This window comes from Phoca vitulina, unplaced genomic scaffold (assembly GCF_004348235.1).
Source record: "Phoca vitulina isolate PV1807 unplaced genomic scaffold, GSC_HSeal_1.0 scaffold128, whole genome shotgun sequence".
In the NCBI taxonomy this organism is placed as follows: Eukaryota; Metazoa; Chordata; class Mammalia; order Carnivora; family Phocidae; genus Phoca; species Phoca vitulina.
In genome coordinates, this window is record NW_022589831.1 from 384,173 (window position 1) to 402,165 (window position 17,993).

Genomic DNA, 17,993 nt, shown 5'->3' on the forward strand with positions numbered 1-17,993 from the left:
CACTTTTTCATGTGTCTGTTGGCCATTTGGATGTCTTCTTTGGAAAAATGTCTGTTCATGTCTTCTGCCCATTTCTTGATTGGATTCTTTGTTCTTTTGGTGTTGAGTTTGATAAGTTCTTTATAGATTTTGGATACTAGCCCTTTATCTGATATGTCATTTGCAAATATCTTCTCCCATTCTGTCAGTTGTCTTTTGGTTTTATTGACTGTTTCCTTTGCTTTGCAAAAGCTTTTTATCTTGATGAAGTGCCAATAGTTCATTTTTGCCCTTGCTTCCCTTGCCTTTGGCGATGTTTCTAGGAAGAAGTTGCTGCGGCTGAGGTCGAAGAGGTTGCTGCCTGTGTTCTCCTTTAGGATGTTGATGGACTCCTGTCTCACATTTAGGTCTTTCAACCATTTGGAGTCTATTTTTGTGTGTGGTGTAAGGAAATGGTCCAGTTTCATTCTTCTGCATGTGGCTGTCCAATTTTCCCAACACCATTTGTTGAAGAGACTGTCTTTTTTCCATCTGCTTTCACCAGGACTTTATTTTTGTGTATGGCATTGTGGCAGCTCTTTGGAAAATGCTGTTTCTGGTGGGACATTCTGAGATCCCCAGCCTTCCAGTCCCTTCCATCTGGAGAGTCCACAGGCTCCACCCACTGGGTTAATATCCCTCCAGCCCCTTCCTGCTGCTTCTCCCCTGTTCTGTTCCTCACTCATGGTGGCACCATTCTCCCAGCTCCTAAGCTAGTCATCCCTTCTCTCCCAACCCCCACAGGCTGTTCTGAGGACTCTTCTTGTGAGGGGCTTTGGCCCTCATCATCTCTTTCTCCACTGGAGCGGCAGTTCCTCCCAAGTCTGGGCTCGTTCTAATGCATCCTCCAATTTTGCATCCAGAGTGATCAGAATATACACATGGACAAAACCCAAAACTCTGGTCCTGTCACTTGCCTGCTTCAAAGCCTCGTGACTTCCCATAGCACTTAGGATAAAGTTCTAACCTCTTAACCTGCTTTATGAAGTCTTGAGCCAGCCCACCCAGCCTTGATTAACTTAAGGGGTCTCAGCTTAGGGGCCACTCTGGGAACCCTCACCTGTCCCCCTCCGGCTGTGTTAAGGGCCCCTGCTCTAGGTACCACAGCCCTTGACCTCCCAGTATCACAGCACTTAAATCCCAGCGAGACTCTGAGCTCTCCAGGAGAAGGATCAGAACTACATCCTGTGCACCGCCGTGTCCCCAGCGCCTGGCACCGGAGAGCGGAGCCGGCCGGCAGCTAGTACTCCGCTGTGGTTCGGTGGGGAGTACGGAGGCCAGAGAGGGGGATGCCCCCAGGGCCCGGCCGCCGAGTGCCCAGCTCCCGTCCTCCCCTAGGGCCCGGGCGCCGGGCGGCCCCCTCCTGTCCTCCCCCCCACCCCAGGGCCTGGCAGTCGAGTGCCCCGCTCCCGTCCTTCCCCAGGGCTCGGCCGCCGGGCGGCCCCCTCCCGTCCCCCATCCAGGGCCCGGCCGTCGAGCGCCCAGCTCCCGTCCCCCCACAGGGCCCGGCTGCTGAGTGCCCCCCTCTCGTCCCCACTCGGTCCGCAGGGCAGACGGCACTGAACATCGCCATCGAGCGGCGGCAGGGAGACGTCACCGCCCTGCTCATCGCTGCCGGCGCCGACGTCAATGCCCACGCCAGGGGCTTCTTCTTCAACCCCAAGTACCTGCACGAAGGCTTCTACTTCGGTGGGTGCTGCGCACGCCCGGCACGGGCTCCCCGACCACCCACGCCCGAGTCGGCGCTGGCGGGCCGGCCTGGAGCCCCCACTGCGGGTTCCTGCCCGCCCGACGCGCGGACCCGTGGACCTGTCTGGGGCCCAGCGGGACAGAACCGGGACCCGGGAGGCCACGGGGCAGAGCCTTCGGAACGGGGGCAAGCAGGCGTCCACTGGAGCAGCCCTGGATAGGGAACACAGACCTGGGAGAGGGAGAAAGGAGAAAGCCCAATCTTAGAGGCCAGGAGACAGGTTCTGGGAGGGGAGATGATTTGCCCGGTGTAGTAAGGAGCACCCAACTCCGCCTCTGCCCCTGTGTCCAGGGCTTTCCAGGACTGCAAACTCGGAGCCAGAAGTAAGAGAGGCAAATTCCCTCACTGACGAGTTAGGGAGTTCCAAAGCAATCGGGGTTAGGATACTCTGGGTGGAAAAAAGATTGTAATGCCTATTTTAGATACAGTGAAATTCACCCGTTTCCACGGACAGTTCTGTTCAGCCCCACAAATGCATCCAGTTATGTGACCACCACCATGAGGTCAGGGTATAAATAGTTCCTTCACACTAGAAACTTTCCCCACACAACTTTGTCCACCCCTTTCCCATCCCAGCTCTTGGCTGACAACCACTGATCTGTTTTCTCTTCTGGGTGGTTTTTGTTTTTGTTTTTGTTTGTTTTTTATCAGTAGGACTAGATGGGTCTGAGCAGACATGAGGACAGGGTCTTGTCCAGTCCACTGTCCAACATCAAACCCTGTTGGAGCCAGTGTTGGGAAATGTCTGTCAGGGGGGATGAAGAGAGGGAACAAGGGAGAGATTGGAAGGGAAAGAGTAGGAGACCTGCTGTCCAGTCCTGGTTCCATCCCAGGCTTGTTGTGTGACCACGTATGAGTCACCTGCCTTCTCTTTTCTTAACAGACATTTATTGATCACTTACTATATACACCAGGCACTGTTCTAGGTGTTTGAAATATATTAGTCAACAAAACAAAGATCTCTACCCTCATGGAACTTACATTCTAGACTGGAGGAAAACCATCAATAATAAACATAATAAATAAGAACACTATGTAATATGTTAGAAAATGGAAGTGCCATGGAAAAAAATAAAAAATAAGACAGGGAAAGGGGGTCAGGAGTTCTAGGCCAGGAAGGAGGTGGATTTCAATTTTAAATAGTGTGGTTAGGGTGACTCATTGAAAAGGTGATGTTTGAGCAAAGACTTGGAGGAGGTGCGGGGATGCACAATGCAGATACGGAGAAATAGTACTACAAGCAGAGGGAACAGCCTGTGCAAAGGCCCTGAGGTAGGAAAAATGCCTGGTATGTTCTAGGAAAAGGAAGAAGACCATTATGGCCAGAGAGGGAGTGAGTGGGGTAAGAGAGGAGATGGCATCCAAACATGCAGGGCCTTGTGGGCTGTTGTTGGAACCCGAGCTTTTATTCTGGGGGAGGTGAAGCTTATGTGTTACTAGGATCAGTCTGACTGCTGTGCTGAGGATAGTGATGGAGGGCCAGGGTGGTAGTAGGGAGACCAGTTAGCAGGTTATGGCAGTGATCCAGCTTTAGTCTCCCTGCTCTCCCCATCCAAGGGGGAAGATGGGGAGAAGTACAGGGAAGCTCGGGGGTCAGTCCTGCTGGGGACATGGGCTTCAGTCCTAGGGCTTGGGGAACACTGGGGAGGTCTATGAGAGAACTGAGCTCCAGTGCTCCCCCCTGCCCCAGGCGAGACACCACTGGCCCTGGCGGCATGTACCAACCAGCCCGAGATTGTGCAGCTGCTGATGGAGAATGAGCAGACAGATATCACCTCGCAGGACTCACGGGGAAACAACATCCTACACGCACTGGTGACGGTGGCAGAGGACTTCAAGACGCAGAATGACTTTGTGAAGCGCATGTACGACATGATCCTGCTGAGGAGCGGAACCTGGGAGCTGGAGACCATGCACAACAACGACGGTCTCACGCCGCTGCAGCTGGCTGCCAAGATGGGCAAGGCCGAGGTGGGGCCTCAGGGGCGGGAAGCAGGGCAGGGGGGCTCTCTGCCAGCTCTTGGGCCTTTCTGGGGACCCTGCAGATTACACCTTGGCCGGGGAAAGGTCAGCCTTCCGTCTGGAAGTGCGTTTGTGGCCTGGGGTGGGTTTGTTCTGAGTGACCGCACAGAGATGCGGCACGTGGGAACCCCCTCTGGACTTCAGTCCCTAACACTCCATGTGTCTCTGCCCTGCTCTGGGGCTCCCATCTGGGGTCGGAGTGGGGGACCTTGAAGGCCATGGTGACACAGTAGCTCACGGGCTTTGTGGCTGAGGCTTCCCGTGTGATGAGGCACCCAGGCGGAGGCTGCGTCTGACCCTCTCATGAAGACAGGAGTCCCAGAATGGCTGCTCTGGCTCCAGAGCCAATGGGCTGCCTGCATCTGGAGAGACCACTGTCTGTCGTGCTGAAACGCTGAGCCAAGTCCTCAGCAGAGAGTATGGCTGCTTGTGGCCCTTTGCAGCCTGTGTGGAGTGGCTGAGGAGCTCAGGGCTTAACCTTGGTGAAGACTTGGGCTGGGGTGGGCTCCCACTTCTGTTGGTGCCTGGAGTCACAACTTGGTCTAAGATCAAGGTCAGGACTCAGGTGGGCCCGAGGGCAAGGCTCAGAGAAGCTTGCTCTTCAGCCTCCATGTGTCCAAGCCCTGGGAGGGGACTGAGGCTCCTGGGAGGCTGTGGAGGACTGGCTGGGTGCAGTCACAGCTGTGCCAGCCTCGGTGGCTGAAGGGGAGGCGGCTGCCTCGAGGGCCTTGGGTCCAGTCCCAGTGGTCAGGGCTGGGGCCCACAAAGGACCTTTTCATTCTCTTGTGGGGGAAGGAAGGGTTGGAGATTGGCTTTGACAGAGGAGGAATTGTGTGCCTTCCCACCGTCCCCACCGTCTCCTACCCACCCCCAGGAACAGTTTGGGGGGGGCTTTGAGGGGAGTCAGATTAGGAGGGTTGTGAGTGGAGCTTCCTGCAAGCCACTGTGGCATGTGTTCTGCCTGCGTGGACCATGGCCCCATGACCCTTTGATTTTCTAGAGGATGATGTGCTACCCCATGGCCAGTCCTGGGGAGGGGACTCCCCCATTCCTGGCCCTTTCTCTTCTTCATTCAGTGTTCTTTGGAAAACCTTTCTGGATGCTGCCCAGGTTGACTACTGTGCTGGGAGTGGAGGGTGCAGAGATGCTTAGGACACAGACCCTGTTCCTTGGGGCTCTTTGAGGCTGGGGCTCAGGACGGGGAGACTGGTCCTGTGTCTGGAGTTTCTCTGCCTGGACTGTGAGGACAAGGCTCCCATATGAGATGAGATGGGAACCCCACTGGGTTGTGTGAGATCAGGGCTCTGACACTGTTCTCCCCAACGGGACCCTCTTCCTGGGCCTTGGGTTGGTGCCCCAGGAAGCCCTGGCCCCAGTTTTGGAAAGCGGTGAGCTGGAGAGTGGTTGCTCTCCACCTCGCCTGCGCTTTGGCACCGCCCACGGAGCTTTACAAAATACAGATGTCTGGGTCCCACCTGCAGAGATTTGGACAGAACTCGTCGGTGGTGTGGGATTGTCGAGTGTTCTCAGTGACTCTACCGTGCAGCAGAGTTTGAGGATCACCTGGAGAGTGGGTTTCTCAGGCCTCTCTGCTAGGCTGGCATCTTGTATCACCCCGTCTGGCTCACAGTGAACCTCAACTGGAATGGTCTTGACCGAGGGTGGGATAGGAAAGCTGGGAAAACTTCTAGTTTCTTCTCCCATCCAGGTCAAACAGAAATTATTTCTCAAAATTGTCAGTTCCCAGATGCTTCACTGAATGGGGTCCCCAACTGGTACAAGGATTTATGAACTGATTGTGTAGCTTTCTGCATCCTGCAAAGGGCCTCCACACCTTTTGTCCCTTGTATTCTCAGTCCCTGGTGAATTGGGCAGAGCCCCGAGGTTCACACCCATTCCGCAGATGAAGCCCAGCCCAGGGGTCACGATGGCAGGGGCAGAGGTGGGACTCAATCTGTCCAGGTGGAAGCATCTTCCCAGCCCAGTTCTACGGCTGTTCCTCTTTCTGTCCCCAGATCTTGAAGTATATCCTCAGTCGTGAGATCAAGGAGAAGCCCCTCCGGAGCCTGTCCAGGAAGTTCACCGACTGGGCGTACGGGCCCGTGTCATCATCACTCTACGACCTCACCAACGTGGACACTATGACAGAAAACTCGGTGCTGGAAATCATTGTCTACAACACCAACATTGATGTGGGTCTCTCGGGAGGGCTGGAGAAGGGCAGGGGATGAGGGGCGGGGCCTCAGGCTGCACTGGGAAGACCCATGCCACTAGCTGGACGTGTCTGTAGTCCCCCATTCCTTTGCCTCAGTGGGCAGAGTCAACACAGAAAGGGCAGGGCTAGGGCAGGTGCTGCGTTTACCTGTTCCCAGCTGACCTTGCACTATAAACCTCTGTGGTGGGTGTCTCCTGGCCCCAGAATCCTGGGCAGTGTGAGAGTGGGGATGGGATGATTGCTGTTGATCTTCTCCATCTTGTTTCTCCCTCTCTTCCCTAATGGTTCTATAATCTACCCTTCCCCTCAGAGAAGGCACAGCTGGAGCAATCAGGGAGGTCTTCCTGGAGGAGGCAAGGGGGGGGAAGATCAGTGAAGCTGGAGGGGAAGAGAGAGCATCAGCAATGAGAGGTTTTCAGCTTTTGGGCGGGGGGAGTGAGGCAGCAGATTGGAACTTCATCCTCCACATGTTACCAAGAGTCATGTTTACCACAGCCTGCCTTGTCTGGGGTCTCCCTGAAGCCTCACGGCAGCCTGGTTGATAGGGTAGTTTGGTTGATATTAGTTTTGTGGATGAGGAAACTGAGGCCCTGGGAGTGTCAGGGGTTTCCCTAAGGTTACACAGTGAAGGGGCCAAGTTGGGGCCAGTCACGGCCCTTCCCCCTTGCAGCCGTTGCTCACCACTGAGCAGCAGGTCCTCCCACTGGAAGCCCAGCTCCTGTGGGGTTTGGCTGCTGCCTGGGGGCACTGGGAAGGAGCCTCAGGAGCCAGAAATTACCTTCCCAACATTTCCAGCCACACCAGTCCATGGGACAGAATGACTGGCCCCTTCTGCCATGGGTGGGGCGGACTCAGAGCTCCCTTTGGAATGAGGGCCCTTTAAAAATGGTGGTGGTGTCCTACCCCCAGAACCGGCATGAGATGCTGACCCTGGAGCCCCTGCACACACTGCTGCATATGAAGTGGAAGAAGTTTGCCAAGTACATGTTCTTCTTGTCCTTCTGCTTTTATTTCTTCTACAACATCACCCTGACTCTGGTCTCCTACTACCGCCCCCGGGAAGAGGAGGTATGTGGGCCCCTGGAGGGAAGCGGGTGGGGTGGTCAGAGCTCCAGGAGCTTGGAGCCGTCCCATGTGCAGGTGAGGAAACTGAGGCCCAGAATGACCAAGACATTCGCATGGCGTTCCCCGGCAGTCATCCTTCACAGCTTCTAGGGAATTGGATATGTCTCTAGTGCTTAGCTGTTGTGGGGAGATCTGGAAGGTTGGGAGACGCAGGCCTGCCCAGGCTCCACCTAAGTCTAAAGAGCTATTTGGGGTGTTGCTGCTGTGAGGGCCACAGGAAGTGGGCGGGGGGTCCTCCCACTCTGGGCCTCAGTTTCCCATTCATTACGCAGGGCACAGAGTTTCAGCTTTGAGTGTCCTGTAAGTGTCTGGATATGAATGGGTTCTGGAATGAACAAATGCCATGAGGTGTGAGGGGTTGTTAGCATGGATTGGACTGTGTCCCTCACTATAGAGTTCTGGGTGCCACTGTGGGTGGGGACAGGGGCAGGAAGCTGCCATTCTTTCTCTCACATTGTACAGAGCCTGGGCTTTGTGCTGGCCTCTGGCTCAACCAGAGGGTTTGGCATGTGTCTGTGCATCCTACCCCCAGAGCTGTCATTACCCCTGCCTTCCTCACTCCCCATCTTGCACCCATCCATTCCTTCCCTTCTTCCCAGGCCCTCCCACACCCGTTGGCCTTGACGCACAAGATGGGGTGGCTGCAACTGTTAGGAAGGATGTTCGTGCTCATCTGGGCCCTGTGCATCTCTGTGAAGGAGGTGAGTGGGCCACTAGGCCCTCTGGACTTGCCTGCGGGGGGCAGGCAGGGGGGCAGCAGGCCTGGCTTTGATCCGCCCTGCTCTGCCTTACCACGGGGAGGCACTTCCTTTCTAAGCTTTCCATTTCTTAGTTACAAAAGGAGAGTAAATAAATCAGTAGGCCTGTCCCGCCTACTTAATGTATCTGCCCCTCCATCCCTCCATCCCTACTTAATCTATCTGCCCCTCCATCCCTCTGTCTGTCTATCAGCCATTTATATGCCCTCCCAGCCACTCAGTGACACATCTTCCTGTCCCTCCATCCACACATTCAGTCACTTCTCACATTGACCCAGCCATTCATCTGGGTTTATCAATCAATCCCTTATCGACCCATCCATCAACCAATGAATCACCTTCTATATGTGGAGCCCTGGGAGAGGTGAGAGGGAGGGAGGGAGTTTGTCCTCTTTAAACTCGCAGCCTTGCAGGGGCTTTCAGACAGGCACAAACACCTGGACTCTAAAAGAGACTATGGAAAGGGCCCTGTGTGGGGTTCAGACCAGTGCTCAGAGGAAGAGAGATGACTCCTATATGGGGACAAGAGGGGGGGAAAGCTTGGAAGCAGAAATGACATTTAGTCTGTGAGGGTGGGATTTGGCACGAGGACATTTGAGAGGAGGTCATGACAGGGTGGGTAGGGGGAACAGCTTAAAAAAAGGCTCAGAGGCAGGAGAGCTAAGCCATATCATTTTTTGTCTTTTTTTTAATTAAAATTTTAATTTTAACTCCAATATAGTTAACATACAACGTTATATTCGTTTTAGGTATACAATATAGTGATTCAGCAGTTCTATACATGACTCAGTGCTCATCACAACAAGTGTGCTCCTTAATCCCCTTCACCTATTTCCCCGATCCCCCCACCCGCCTCCCCTCTGTAACCATCAGTTGTTCTCCATAGTTAAGTGCTTGTTTCTTGCTTTGACTCTGTTTTTTCTCTTTGCTCATTTGTTTTGTTTCTTAAATTCCACATGTAAGTGAAATCATATGGTATTTGTCTCTCTCTGACTGACTTATTTCACTTAGCATAATACTCTCCAACTTAACCCATGTCATTGAAAATGGCAAGATTTTATTCTTTTTTATGGCTGAGTAGTATTCCATTGTATATATATCACATCTTCCTTATCCATTCATTTATCAAGGGACACTGGGGCTGCTTCCCTATCTTGGCTATTGTAGATAATGCTGCAGTAAACATAGGGGTGCATGTATCTCTTTGATTTAGTGTTTTTGTATTGTTTGGGTAAATACCCAGTAGTGCAATTACTGGATCGTAGGGTAATTCTGTTTTTAACTTTCTGAGGAAGCTCCATACTGTTTTCCAGAGTGGCTGCACCAGTTTGCATTCCCACCAACAGTGCACGAGGATTCCTTTTTCGCCACATCCTCACCAACACCTGTCGTTTCTTGTTTTTGGCTTTAGAAGTGAGGCTGTATTTGGGGAATGGCAGGGGATGGTGTGACTGTGCTGTTTTGACGGTCCGGGTGAGGATGAGGGGGAGAGTGAGCGAGGTGAGAAGATTTGGGGGTGCAGCCACTTCTACCCTGGATTGCCTCTACTCCCAGGCTCAGGTCTCCTTCCATATCCCTCACCTGGGCTCTGGCTTGGCCTTCCCCCCCCCCCCCCCCCCCACTGAGTCGTAGGCCTGAGGAAACACCACCTTCCTCAGATCTTCCAGTGAGAGGCATGAAGAGGGTGCAGGTTTTCTTTCCTTTTTGGCCTCAGGGCATCGCGATCTTCCTGCTGAGACCCTCGGATCTGCAGTCCATTCTCTCTGATGCCTGGTTTCACTTTGTCTTGTAAGTAGGTCTGTCCCATTTGGTCCCCACTGCACAGGCAGGGCCGAAGTCCTGTATGGCGGCTGCTGTGTCCTCTGGAACAAGCATCCTCCCATGTCACCATGTCCCAGCTGTTCTGCCATAGTCTCATGGCCAGGGACCTCCTCTCTCCCTTCTAGTAAGAGAAGCCCATGGATGCCCGTGGAGAGGACCAGAGGACCCCAGCACAGTGCCCACCGTCAGGTTGCGGTGATGACTGTCTCCACCCTGTCACAGAGCCCTGCGTGGTGGGTGTGGCCGAGAAGGCAGGACGAGGCTTAGTAGTGCTGTCTACTTCTCTAGGAAGGGGTAGTCCAGGCCCGTTCCTCCTAGTTGTGTGGGGTCTAGAGGTTGCCATCTTGGACTCTGGCGGAGCAGGGCCGGAGAGCACTAGGAAATCATCGAGTCTCATCCGCAGGCATGAAACCCGAAGCCCAGAGCGGGGAAATGAGTGACTCACAGTCCGGCAGAGCGTCAGTGGTGTCAAAGCCAGCCCCAGCCTCCCAGTCATCTTCGCCCTATGTTAGGGCACGGTTGCCTACCCCGGAGCCCTGGCCAGAAAGCCCGGCTCAGCAGCCTCTCTGAATGAGGTCATGGGCAGCTGACATCAGAGGCTTATGTGACGCCTGTCCCTAAATGAACAGAGGCTGATTCAGCACTGCTGCCACGTGAATGGAACAGGACTTGCGGTGTGGAATGAAGGAGGTTGGGCTCCAGAGCTCTGTCGATCCCAGCAAAGTCCCTCTTCGGAGCATTTGGGAAGCTGGGTCTATAGGACCTGAAATCTTGGCCCAATGTTTCCAAATACCTCGGTGTTTTATTAAGTATGTACCTGCCTTCTAGAGGCATGAACGGAATTCTTCATCCCTGTGGGCAAGTGGGGTGCCCAGATACTGCAGTGAGTAGATGAACCCCATGATATCAGCCACATGGGAGTCTCTGCCTTTGAGAAAATATGATAATTCCAAGAAGAATTCATTTATCCGGCCGCTGGCTTTCGTGCAGACAAAAGGCACTGGTGCATTGTCCTGCTTTTCTGCTTCTTCAGTGTTTTGTTAATGGTGAGGAAGGTGAACACATGCTTCCTCACTTCAGTCCAAAAAATGCATCGATCACCCAAACATTTACTTTTCACTGCACAAGAAAAGCAAGCTTGCCTGTGTCCTCACTTTAACGAGTTAGATATTTTATATCATGGAGACTGTGTGATGTTACAAGCAATAGAGCTTTTTATCTAGAGGTCTGCATAACTGTTGGTGTAGTAGCACTGTTTAGGACTAGATTTTGAGCCTGTGTGTTTGTTATACATGGTACTTTAAAAATTTTAATGGTGGTAGAATCTATATAACATAAAAGTTGCCATCTTAACCACTTTAAGTGTACAGTTCAATAGCGTTAAGTACATTCATATTGTTATGCAACCAATCTGTTTAGGCTATCTATCATTTAGCATATACTATAGTTTTTAAAAAGATTTTAAAAAGTCGGTTGTGGGGGACTTTTGTTATGACTGGCTTTTAAGTACAGACGTTGTTAGCTTTTGTCATTTTTGTTGAAAATGCAATCATTTACTTATCTGCCTTAGTCTACACCAGCGGTTCCCTGACCTATGTGGGGATATGGGCTTCTGAACCCGAATCTCCTTGAGTCCTAGGGATCTGTATTTTTAAAAAGTCCCCACCAGCTGCTGGCAGCCCACTGCTGGCTCTGACTCACGTCTGGTGACGCCGTCTGCAAGGCTGGATGTCAGACATTGTTGAGAGGGTCTGGGGCAGCCTCACCTGTCTCTTCAGCATGACCCATCAGGGTGCCGCTTCGGGGCTTGAAGGGAGGCTGGGGTTTGAGGATCTACCCTGACGCTGAGGAGAAGTAAGTAAGGCCCTTGTCTCCTGTGTCTCCTGAACAGTTTTGTCCAAGCTGTGCTTGTGATACTGTCTGTCTTCTTGTACTTGTTTGCCTACAAAGAGTACCTCGCCTGCCTTGTGCTGGCCATGGCCCTGGGCTGGGCAAACATGCTCTACTACACGCGGGGATTCCAGTCCATGGGCATGTACAGCGTCATGATCCAGAAGGTGCGTTGGAGGCTTGGGAGCATCACAGACATGCAGGCTCAGCCCTGGGGGAGCCCTCAGGGAATGTCCATTTTTCAGAGGGAGAAACAGGTCTGGACAGCAAAAGGGGCTTGTCCCTCGGGCAAGCCTCTGCTCTTCCTACCAGACACCACCGTCTCCCTTTGCTTCTGGCCAGGCTTTAAGTGTCCAGGCCTTAAAACAGCTGGGCTTGTTGGGCACTGGGAAGGAATGGTCTCACCCCCAGGCAGTGGTGTGCTGGTAAATATTTAACAACCAGCTCTCTGGGGGAAAATGCACGGACACACGCACAGACACACGGATACTACGTTTACGATACATTTTTACCATAGAAAGGATGAGTAATACGTAATTTACAAATAATGAACTATATAATGCTCTTTGTTGTAAATTCCACGTAGCTAGTTGAGTCTGGCAGAATGATTTGTTGATTTTTCTTGAAATCCTATATCTGTTGCCAATCTGTGGGTGCAAGTGACAGAGAGGGTTGCTGCAACATCGATATCGGTTGATGTTTTCTTTAAGGAGTAAGATGGAAGTGAAACAGTGCAGCCTTATGGGAGAACTTCCCTTGCTTGTCAGCGATGTGAGCCACTTATTTGCTGACTTGGATAATAGTTTTACAAATTTTGGAAGACTCTTTCATTAATGTTACTGTGTTATTCACAACACCTCAGCTACAGATAGGACACATATTAAAGTTGAATCTGCCTTAACATTGTCTCCATCGCTGTCTTAAATCTCGATCTAGACAATCAGCAAAATAATGAGTCTGTGATTTGTCCCATTTACTAATTTCCATGGTGTAAATCCTACCACGGCTGATTTCCAGCTACTGGCGTGACGGAGTTGAACACAGAGTCAGGAAGAGACGTGGTAGCACGTGCTGCAGTATGTGTACCCCGTGGCTGCCAGCGATGAAATAACCTTAATAGCATACGTAATTGTAAAATGAGCGATGAGTTTTGAATATTTATTATCTTTGCTTTTAATATAATGTACTTAATTATAAGTTTATGTGATTTAGTTTTTAATAATGGTTCTGCTTAACAGCCACTTTACAAAATTCATGAAAACGTAACCGTCAGCTCTTCGGAGCGGCGTCAGCAGCCTCCAGCACACCACTGCCCCCAGGGAGTGGGAGGATCTCCGACGTGAGACACTATGAGGAAAGGGGCTCACGTACAGGGTGGATCATCAGGGACAGAGACAGGCTGTGTGCCAGGAGGGAGGCGAGCAGGAACGGAAGGGAAGGCTTCTTGGAGGAGATGGGGCCCAGAGCTGAGCTTTGGAGCATCAGAAGGATTTGCTAGGGGAAGGGAGAATGGTCTGAGGGAAGGCATGGTTGGGGCTGGGGCTGGGTGAGGGTGGGAAGCAGTAAGGAGATCAGGGTCTAGCGAATATGTGCTCAAATCTTACCATTGAATCATGTTTCTCCCTTTATAGGTCATTTTGCATGATGTTCTGAAGTTCTTGTTTGTATATATCGTGTTCCTACTTGGATTTGGAGTAGGTAATTGATTTATAAATACTAGGGACTCCCACGTTTGTAAAGCACCTTATACAGATGTCAAAGTGACAGAGCACGCAGCAGCCTCAGCCAGTTATGTCACCTACTAGGGAGCACTTGCCATGCTTAGCGTTTTCCAAGCATTGTCTTTTTACTTCTCTCAGTATCTCGACCAAGGGGAAGTCATCATTCCCGATCATAAGGTAACTGAGGCTTAGAACCAGACCTGTCACCCTTGTCCTGTGGGGTATGCCTCCCACATTCACATCCAGCATCTTACGTGGCCCTCACCACCTCAGAGAGGCTTGGCAGGCGGTTTTGGCCCCATTTTACAGATAGGGAAACTAAAGTTTGCAGAAATGTGACTGATGGTCTTTAAAAAATAAGACTAAATTAATGCATCAAGGTAAGCTCCTTTGATTCCCCACATCATGTTACTTGCAGTTTGCTTCAGATATATCTGTGAGGGCCTCTGCTCTCCTGGGGACTGAGGATGGGGAGGTCCCTCCTAAAGTCTCTTCCTTTGTACAACCTGATTTTATTTCTAGCTTCTGCATAGAGAGGTATCATTGTATATTCCCATGCCAGCTCTCCATCCCCCCCCCCCCCCCCCCCCCCCCGTGATCATTGGCATTTGAAATTAGGCAGCCATTCCCATCTTCTGGTGTCTTTGCTGGGCCACAGTGTGCTTATTTATTTGCTCCTTCACTTGCCTGTTTATTCATCCATCCATTTACTCACTCGTTAATTTGACCATTCATCCATTCGCCTGTCTACACATTTAGCAATGAGCCACTGCTATGGTGTGTTGGAAGGGAGAGAAGAAAGAGGCCCAGGTCTAGGCCAGGGGATCTCCCCACAGAGCATGAGGAAGAAACTCAGGACCTTACAGTCTTGGAGGAGATGGCCCAGGCTACAGGAAGTTGGGAGCCCAAAGCCTGGTTGGGGAGCCAGGGGATGCACATAGATTATAGTTAGCAACTCTGCAAGGCTGTGAGTGATCAAGGGCTGAATGGCAGGGTAGAGGAGGGAGAAAAGAGTGTGGGCTTTATTAGGCAGGAGGGGCTTTTTGCAGGAGGTCAAGGCAGAGAACCAGCCTGATGAGGCTTCCAGGAGCTGAGGTTGGAGGTGAAATCTAAATGACCAGAGAGGATGAGGCAGTAGGCCTGCAGTGTGTGTGTGTGGTGGGTGGGGGGCATGTGTGTACGTGCAAGTATGCATGAGCTTGTTGGGTAATTAACCAGGCAGAGCGCCAGAGGAGAACACCCTATTCTGTCCTCCCAGCCCTGGCCTCGTTGATCGAGAAGTGTCCCAGCGACAACAAGGACTGCAGCTCCTATGGCAGCTTCAGTGAGGCGGTGCTGGAACTCTTTAAGCTCACCATCGGCCTGGGCGACCTGAACATACAGCAGAACTCCAAGTACCCCATCCTCTTTCTGTTCCTGCTCATCACCTACGTCATCCTCACCTTTGTCCTCCTGCTCAACATGCTCATCGCCCTGATGGGAGAAACCGTGGAGAATGTCTCCAAGGAGAGTGAGCGCATCTGGCGTCTACAGGTGAGCCTGGCAGGGACCCTGGTGTGGGGGTCTTCACGGGGACTCAGTTCAGCATGTTGTACTGACAACCGTCTGTCCCAGCGGACCTGGGTGGGGCCTGGGAATCTGCATCAGCTCCCTGTGGTTGGCCAGGTTTGGGGAAGTCTTAGTCTAGGTTCCTTGAGTATAGGGTCGAGGCAGTGTGACTGGACAGCTGCACAGGTGAGACGAACTCAGGCTTACGAGCATGATCTGCTCAGACTCTGGTGTGATGTGTGGATGTTGAACCATGACCTTCAGTTGCATTAAGAGGAGTATAGGGCATAGGACAATGGAGGTGACAAGTCTGCATGCCTCAATCCTGGCTGCAACATTCCTTCCCCGCTGGGGGCCTTATGCACAAGGACACTAACCCACAGGATGGTCCAGAGTGGGTTACCAGGCTTGGGACAGGACTGGAAACTGTGCCTCACAAGAAATGGTATTGGGACTAGGGTTGAAGAAGGTGAGAGTTTCTTCAGATATCTGCGGAGCTACTTGTGAAGGGACAGCTTCCTTCTGTGACCCCAGAAGGCAGAACTGAGCTATATGGGCAATGACAGGGAGGAAAGCTTTGCTTTGACACAAGGAAGTTTCTAATTATATTAGGGTCTTCTTCATTGGATTGTTGAATACATTCAGGAGAGATTTGACAAATTATTGACAGTTAAACTGCTGAGGGGATTCCAAGCTTGGCATGCAGGTGGGATTACATGATGTCCGCCCCTCTCTTCCCCGTGGGATCCCAGGATCCTAACATTTTCAGTTAGGAAGCTCCTGCACTTCCAGAAACAGTGTTTATGTTGTGTTTCAAGCAATTTGAACACCTTTCCTGAGCTTGGTGGTTTTCATTTTTGAATTCTGTAGATCAGCTGAACCCTCGGGTCTGTGCATTAAGCACCCGGTGCAGTGGAGCTGGCTGTTTGGGGGTGTGTGCATGTACTTGTGCGTGTGTGTGTGCGTGTGTGTGTTGGGGGGGTGCACACTCATACAGAGCTGTGTTCCTGGGCCGGCTCCTCATTGATGTGCTTAGGCTCATTTATGTCCCCAGAGAGCCAGGACGATTTTGGAGTTTGAGAAGATGTTACCAGAATGGCTGAGGAGCAGATTCCGGATGGGAGAGCTGTGTAAAGTAGCAGAGGAAGACTTCCGGCTGTGTTTGCGGTAACAAAGGGAGAGGGGCCCCTTGCTGGTGGTCTTTGGGGGGCGAAAGAGAGATGAGTCAGTGACTGTCAGAGAAACGGTGCTGCCGCGTGCTTCCCAAACCACAGCCACAGTCGGTTCTGGCCTCCTCAGAACATGGAATTTCCTCCTCCGGGGTCACTAGCCCTGGGACGAGGCTTCACCAGCTTCGAGAAGGGAGAGGGAAGGAGGCCGCTGGGGACAGTTCCCCCATCCCTCCGGCCCCGTGCAGCGGCCTCCGTGACCTCTCCCTGTCCACTGTCTGGTTCAGGAAAGATTTGCTGACCGGGCAGTCCTTGTCCTTCTCTCTGGGCTGCGTGGGTTCATGGGACACCAGGGGACCTGAGGCATGCCTGTCACGGGCGAGTGGAGAGTGAGACAGCTACTTTGGACAGATATCAAGCTTTTTGGTTTTTAAAAAGTACTTGCACGTGCCATGGCCAACTTTGCTGATGCTGAGTCTACTTCATCCTCCCCCCGTCTGACTGCCTGACCTCACAGACTGCCCTGTGTATAACCTCACTGCGCCCAGCTTCTCTGAGACTCCCGCGCCGTGGAAACCACCATTTCCAGCTCTATAACCCTTATCCTAACAAATATCTCTAATGTTCACACCCTCATTCTAGAGATGTTCCCTGAACGTGAACTTTAGCCAAACCATTGCTTCCAGTTGCAATCTAGCACCTTAGACTTTGCCCACTCTTATCGGGGTCTGAAGCCTAACTGTTTTCTCCTAGTGCAACCTTAACCCTAGTTTAACCCCAAGCTTCTAAACTTCTACAAGTTTCATCCTCACACTGTCACATCTCCTTAGCCTGGGCCCTTTCCCATGGACCGCCTCTCACCAGGAAGGCCCCAGCCGTTGCTGTTTGAAGATGTCCCTTGACACCTCTCTGAGTTTCTGGGCCCCACACACTGGGAGGGGACTAATCCTTTGAGGTCTGGGAAGATGGGGACTAGTGCAGGTTTTAAACCCCAACACTGCTGACATGACCATGTGAGGTGGGAGTCCCAGATCCCTGGCATGGACAGAAGGGGAGCTGTCTAGAACACCCTAAATGCCAGCCTAGGTGTTTGCATTTAATGAGGTGCAGTTGAGAAGTGGTGAGAATGATTATCACACTTGCAGGATCAATGAGGTGAAGTGGACTGAGTGGAAAACGCATGTCTCCTTCCTCAACGAAGACCCGGGGCCTGTGAGACGGACAGGTACTGTGTTGCTGTCAGGAAGCGTGATGACCATGCCTGTCTGACCACATGACCGTGGGCAGACTGCGTCTTGGGGCCCTGATTTTCCCCATCTGCAAAATGGGAGGTTGAATTAAATGGGTTCTCAGGTCCCTTTCAGCTGTGACATTTTATAACCCTAGTTGGAATAACTTTTAAAAATCAGGTGGGGGAAAATAATTAGGTGGTGCGCTAAACATGGAATCCCCCATTAGGGAGCACCGCCTTTCTAAAATAGTGGTTTTGGTGTCTGTTTTTTTTTAAAGCAGATTTCAACAAAATCCAAGATTCTTCCAGGAGCAACAGCAAAACCACCCTCAATGCATTTGATGAAATAGATGAGTTTCCAGAAACTTCGGTATAGAAGCAGAATCCAGAGCTGGTGTGAGCATGGGCCACCTGACGCTGCAGGCTGGGTCCTGGACTCCCTGCTGAGGGCTTGTGGAGCGATGTGGCCTCGAACTGCATGCCCAGAGGCGGAAAGCACCCTCGTGCTGAGTGGGGGGCTGTACTGAGAGGCAGTTGTCTGTCTGCTTGAGTGGGAAACACCCTGAATATTTTTTTTTATAAAGATTTTATTTATTTATTTGACAGAGAGAGACACAGCGAGAGACGGAACACAAGCAGGGGGAGTGGGAGAAGGAGAGGGAGAAGCAGGCTTCCCGCGGAGCAGGGAGCCTGATGTGGGGCTCGATCCCAGGACTCTGGGACCA

At 52.0% G+C, this 17,993-nt stretch overlaps 1 protein-coding gene across 2 annotated transcripts in view; it reads left to right on the forward strand.

The window, feature by feature from the left end:
- The window catches only part of TRPV3 (transient receptor potential cation channel subfamily V member 3), a 36,264-nt gene extending 18,451 nt beyond the window's left edge, over positions 1–17,813 (forward strand). Inside the window, exons 6-17 of one of the 2 annotated variants that reach the window (XM_032399089.1) lie at positions 1,567–1,707; positions 3,459–3,739; positions 5,806–5,982; positions 6,915–7,073; positions 7,730–7,831; positions 9,603–9,676; positions 11,601–11,766; positions 13,231–13,297; positions 14,579–14,853; positions 15,923–16,035; positions 17,183–17,262; positions 17,547–17,813. In XM_032399089.1, coding sequence (XP_032254980.1) covers positions 1,567–1,707; positions 3,459–3,739; positions 5,806–5,982; positions 6,915–7,073; positions 7,730–7,831; positions 9,603–9,676; positions 11,601–11,766; positions 13,231–13,297; positions 14,579–14,853; positions 15,923–16,035; positions 17,183–17,262; positions 17,547–17,644 — 1,733 coding nt within the window. In that variant the 3' untranslated portion in view covers positions 17,645–17,813. The remainder of the gene's footprint in view (positions 1–1,566; positions 1,708–3,458; positions 3,740–5,805; positions 5,983–6,914; positions 7,074–7,729; positions 7,832–9,602; positions 9,677–11,600; positions 11,767–13,230; positions 13,298–14,578; positions 14,854–15,922; positions 16,036–17,182; positions 17,263–17,546) is intronic. The other variant, XM_032399088.1, reaches the window with a different exon arrangement.
- Positions 17,814–17,993: the final 180 nt, after the last annotated feature.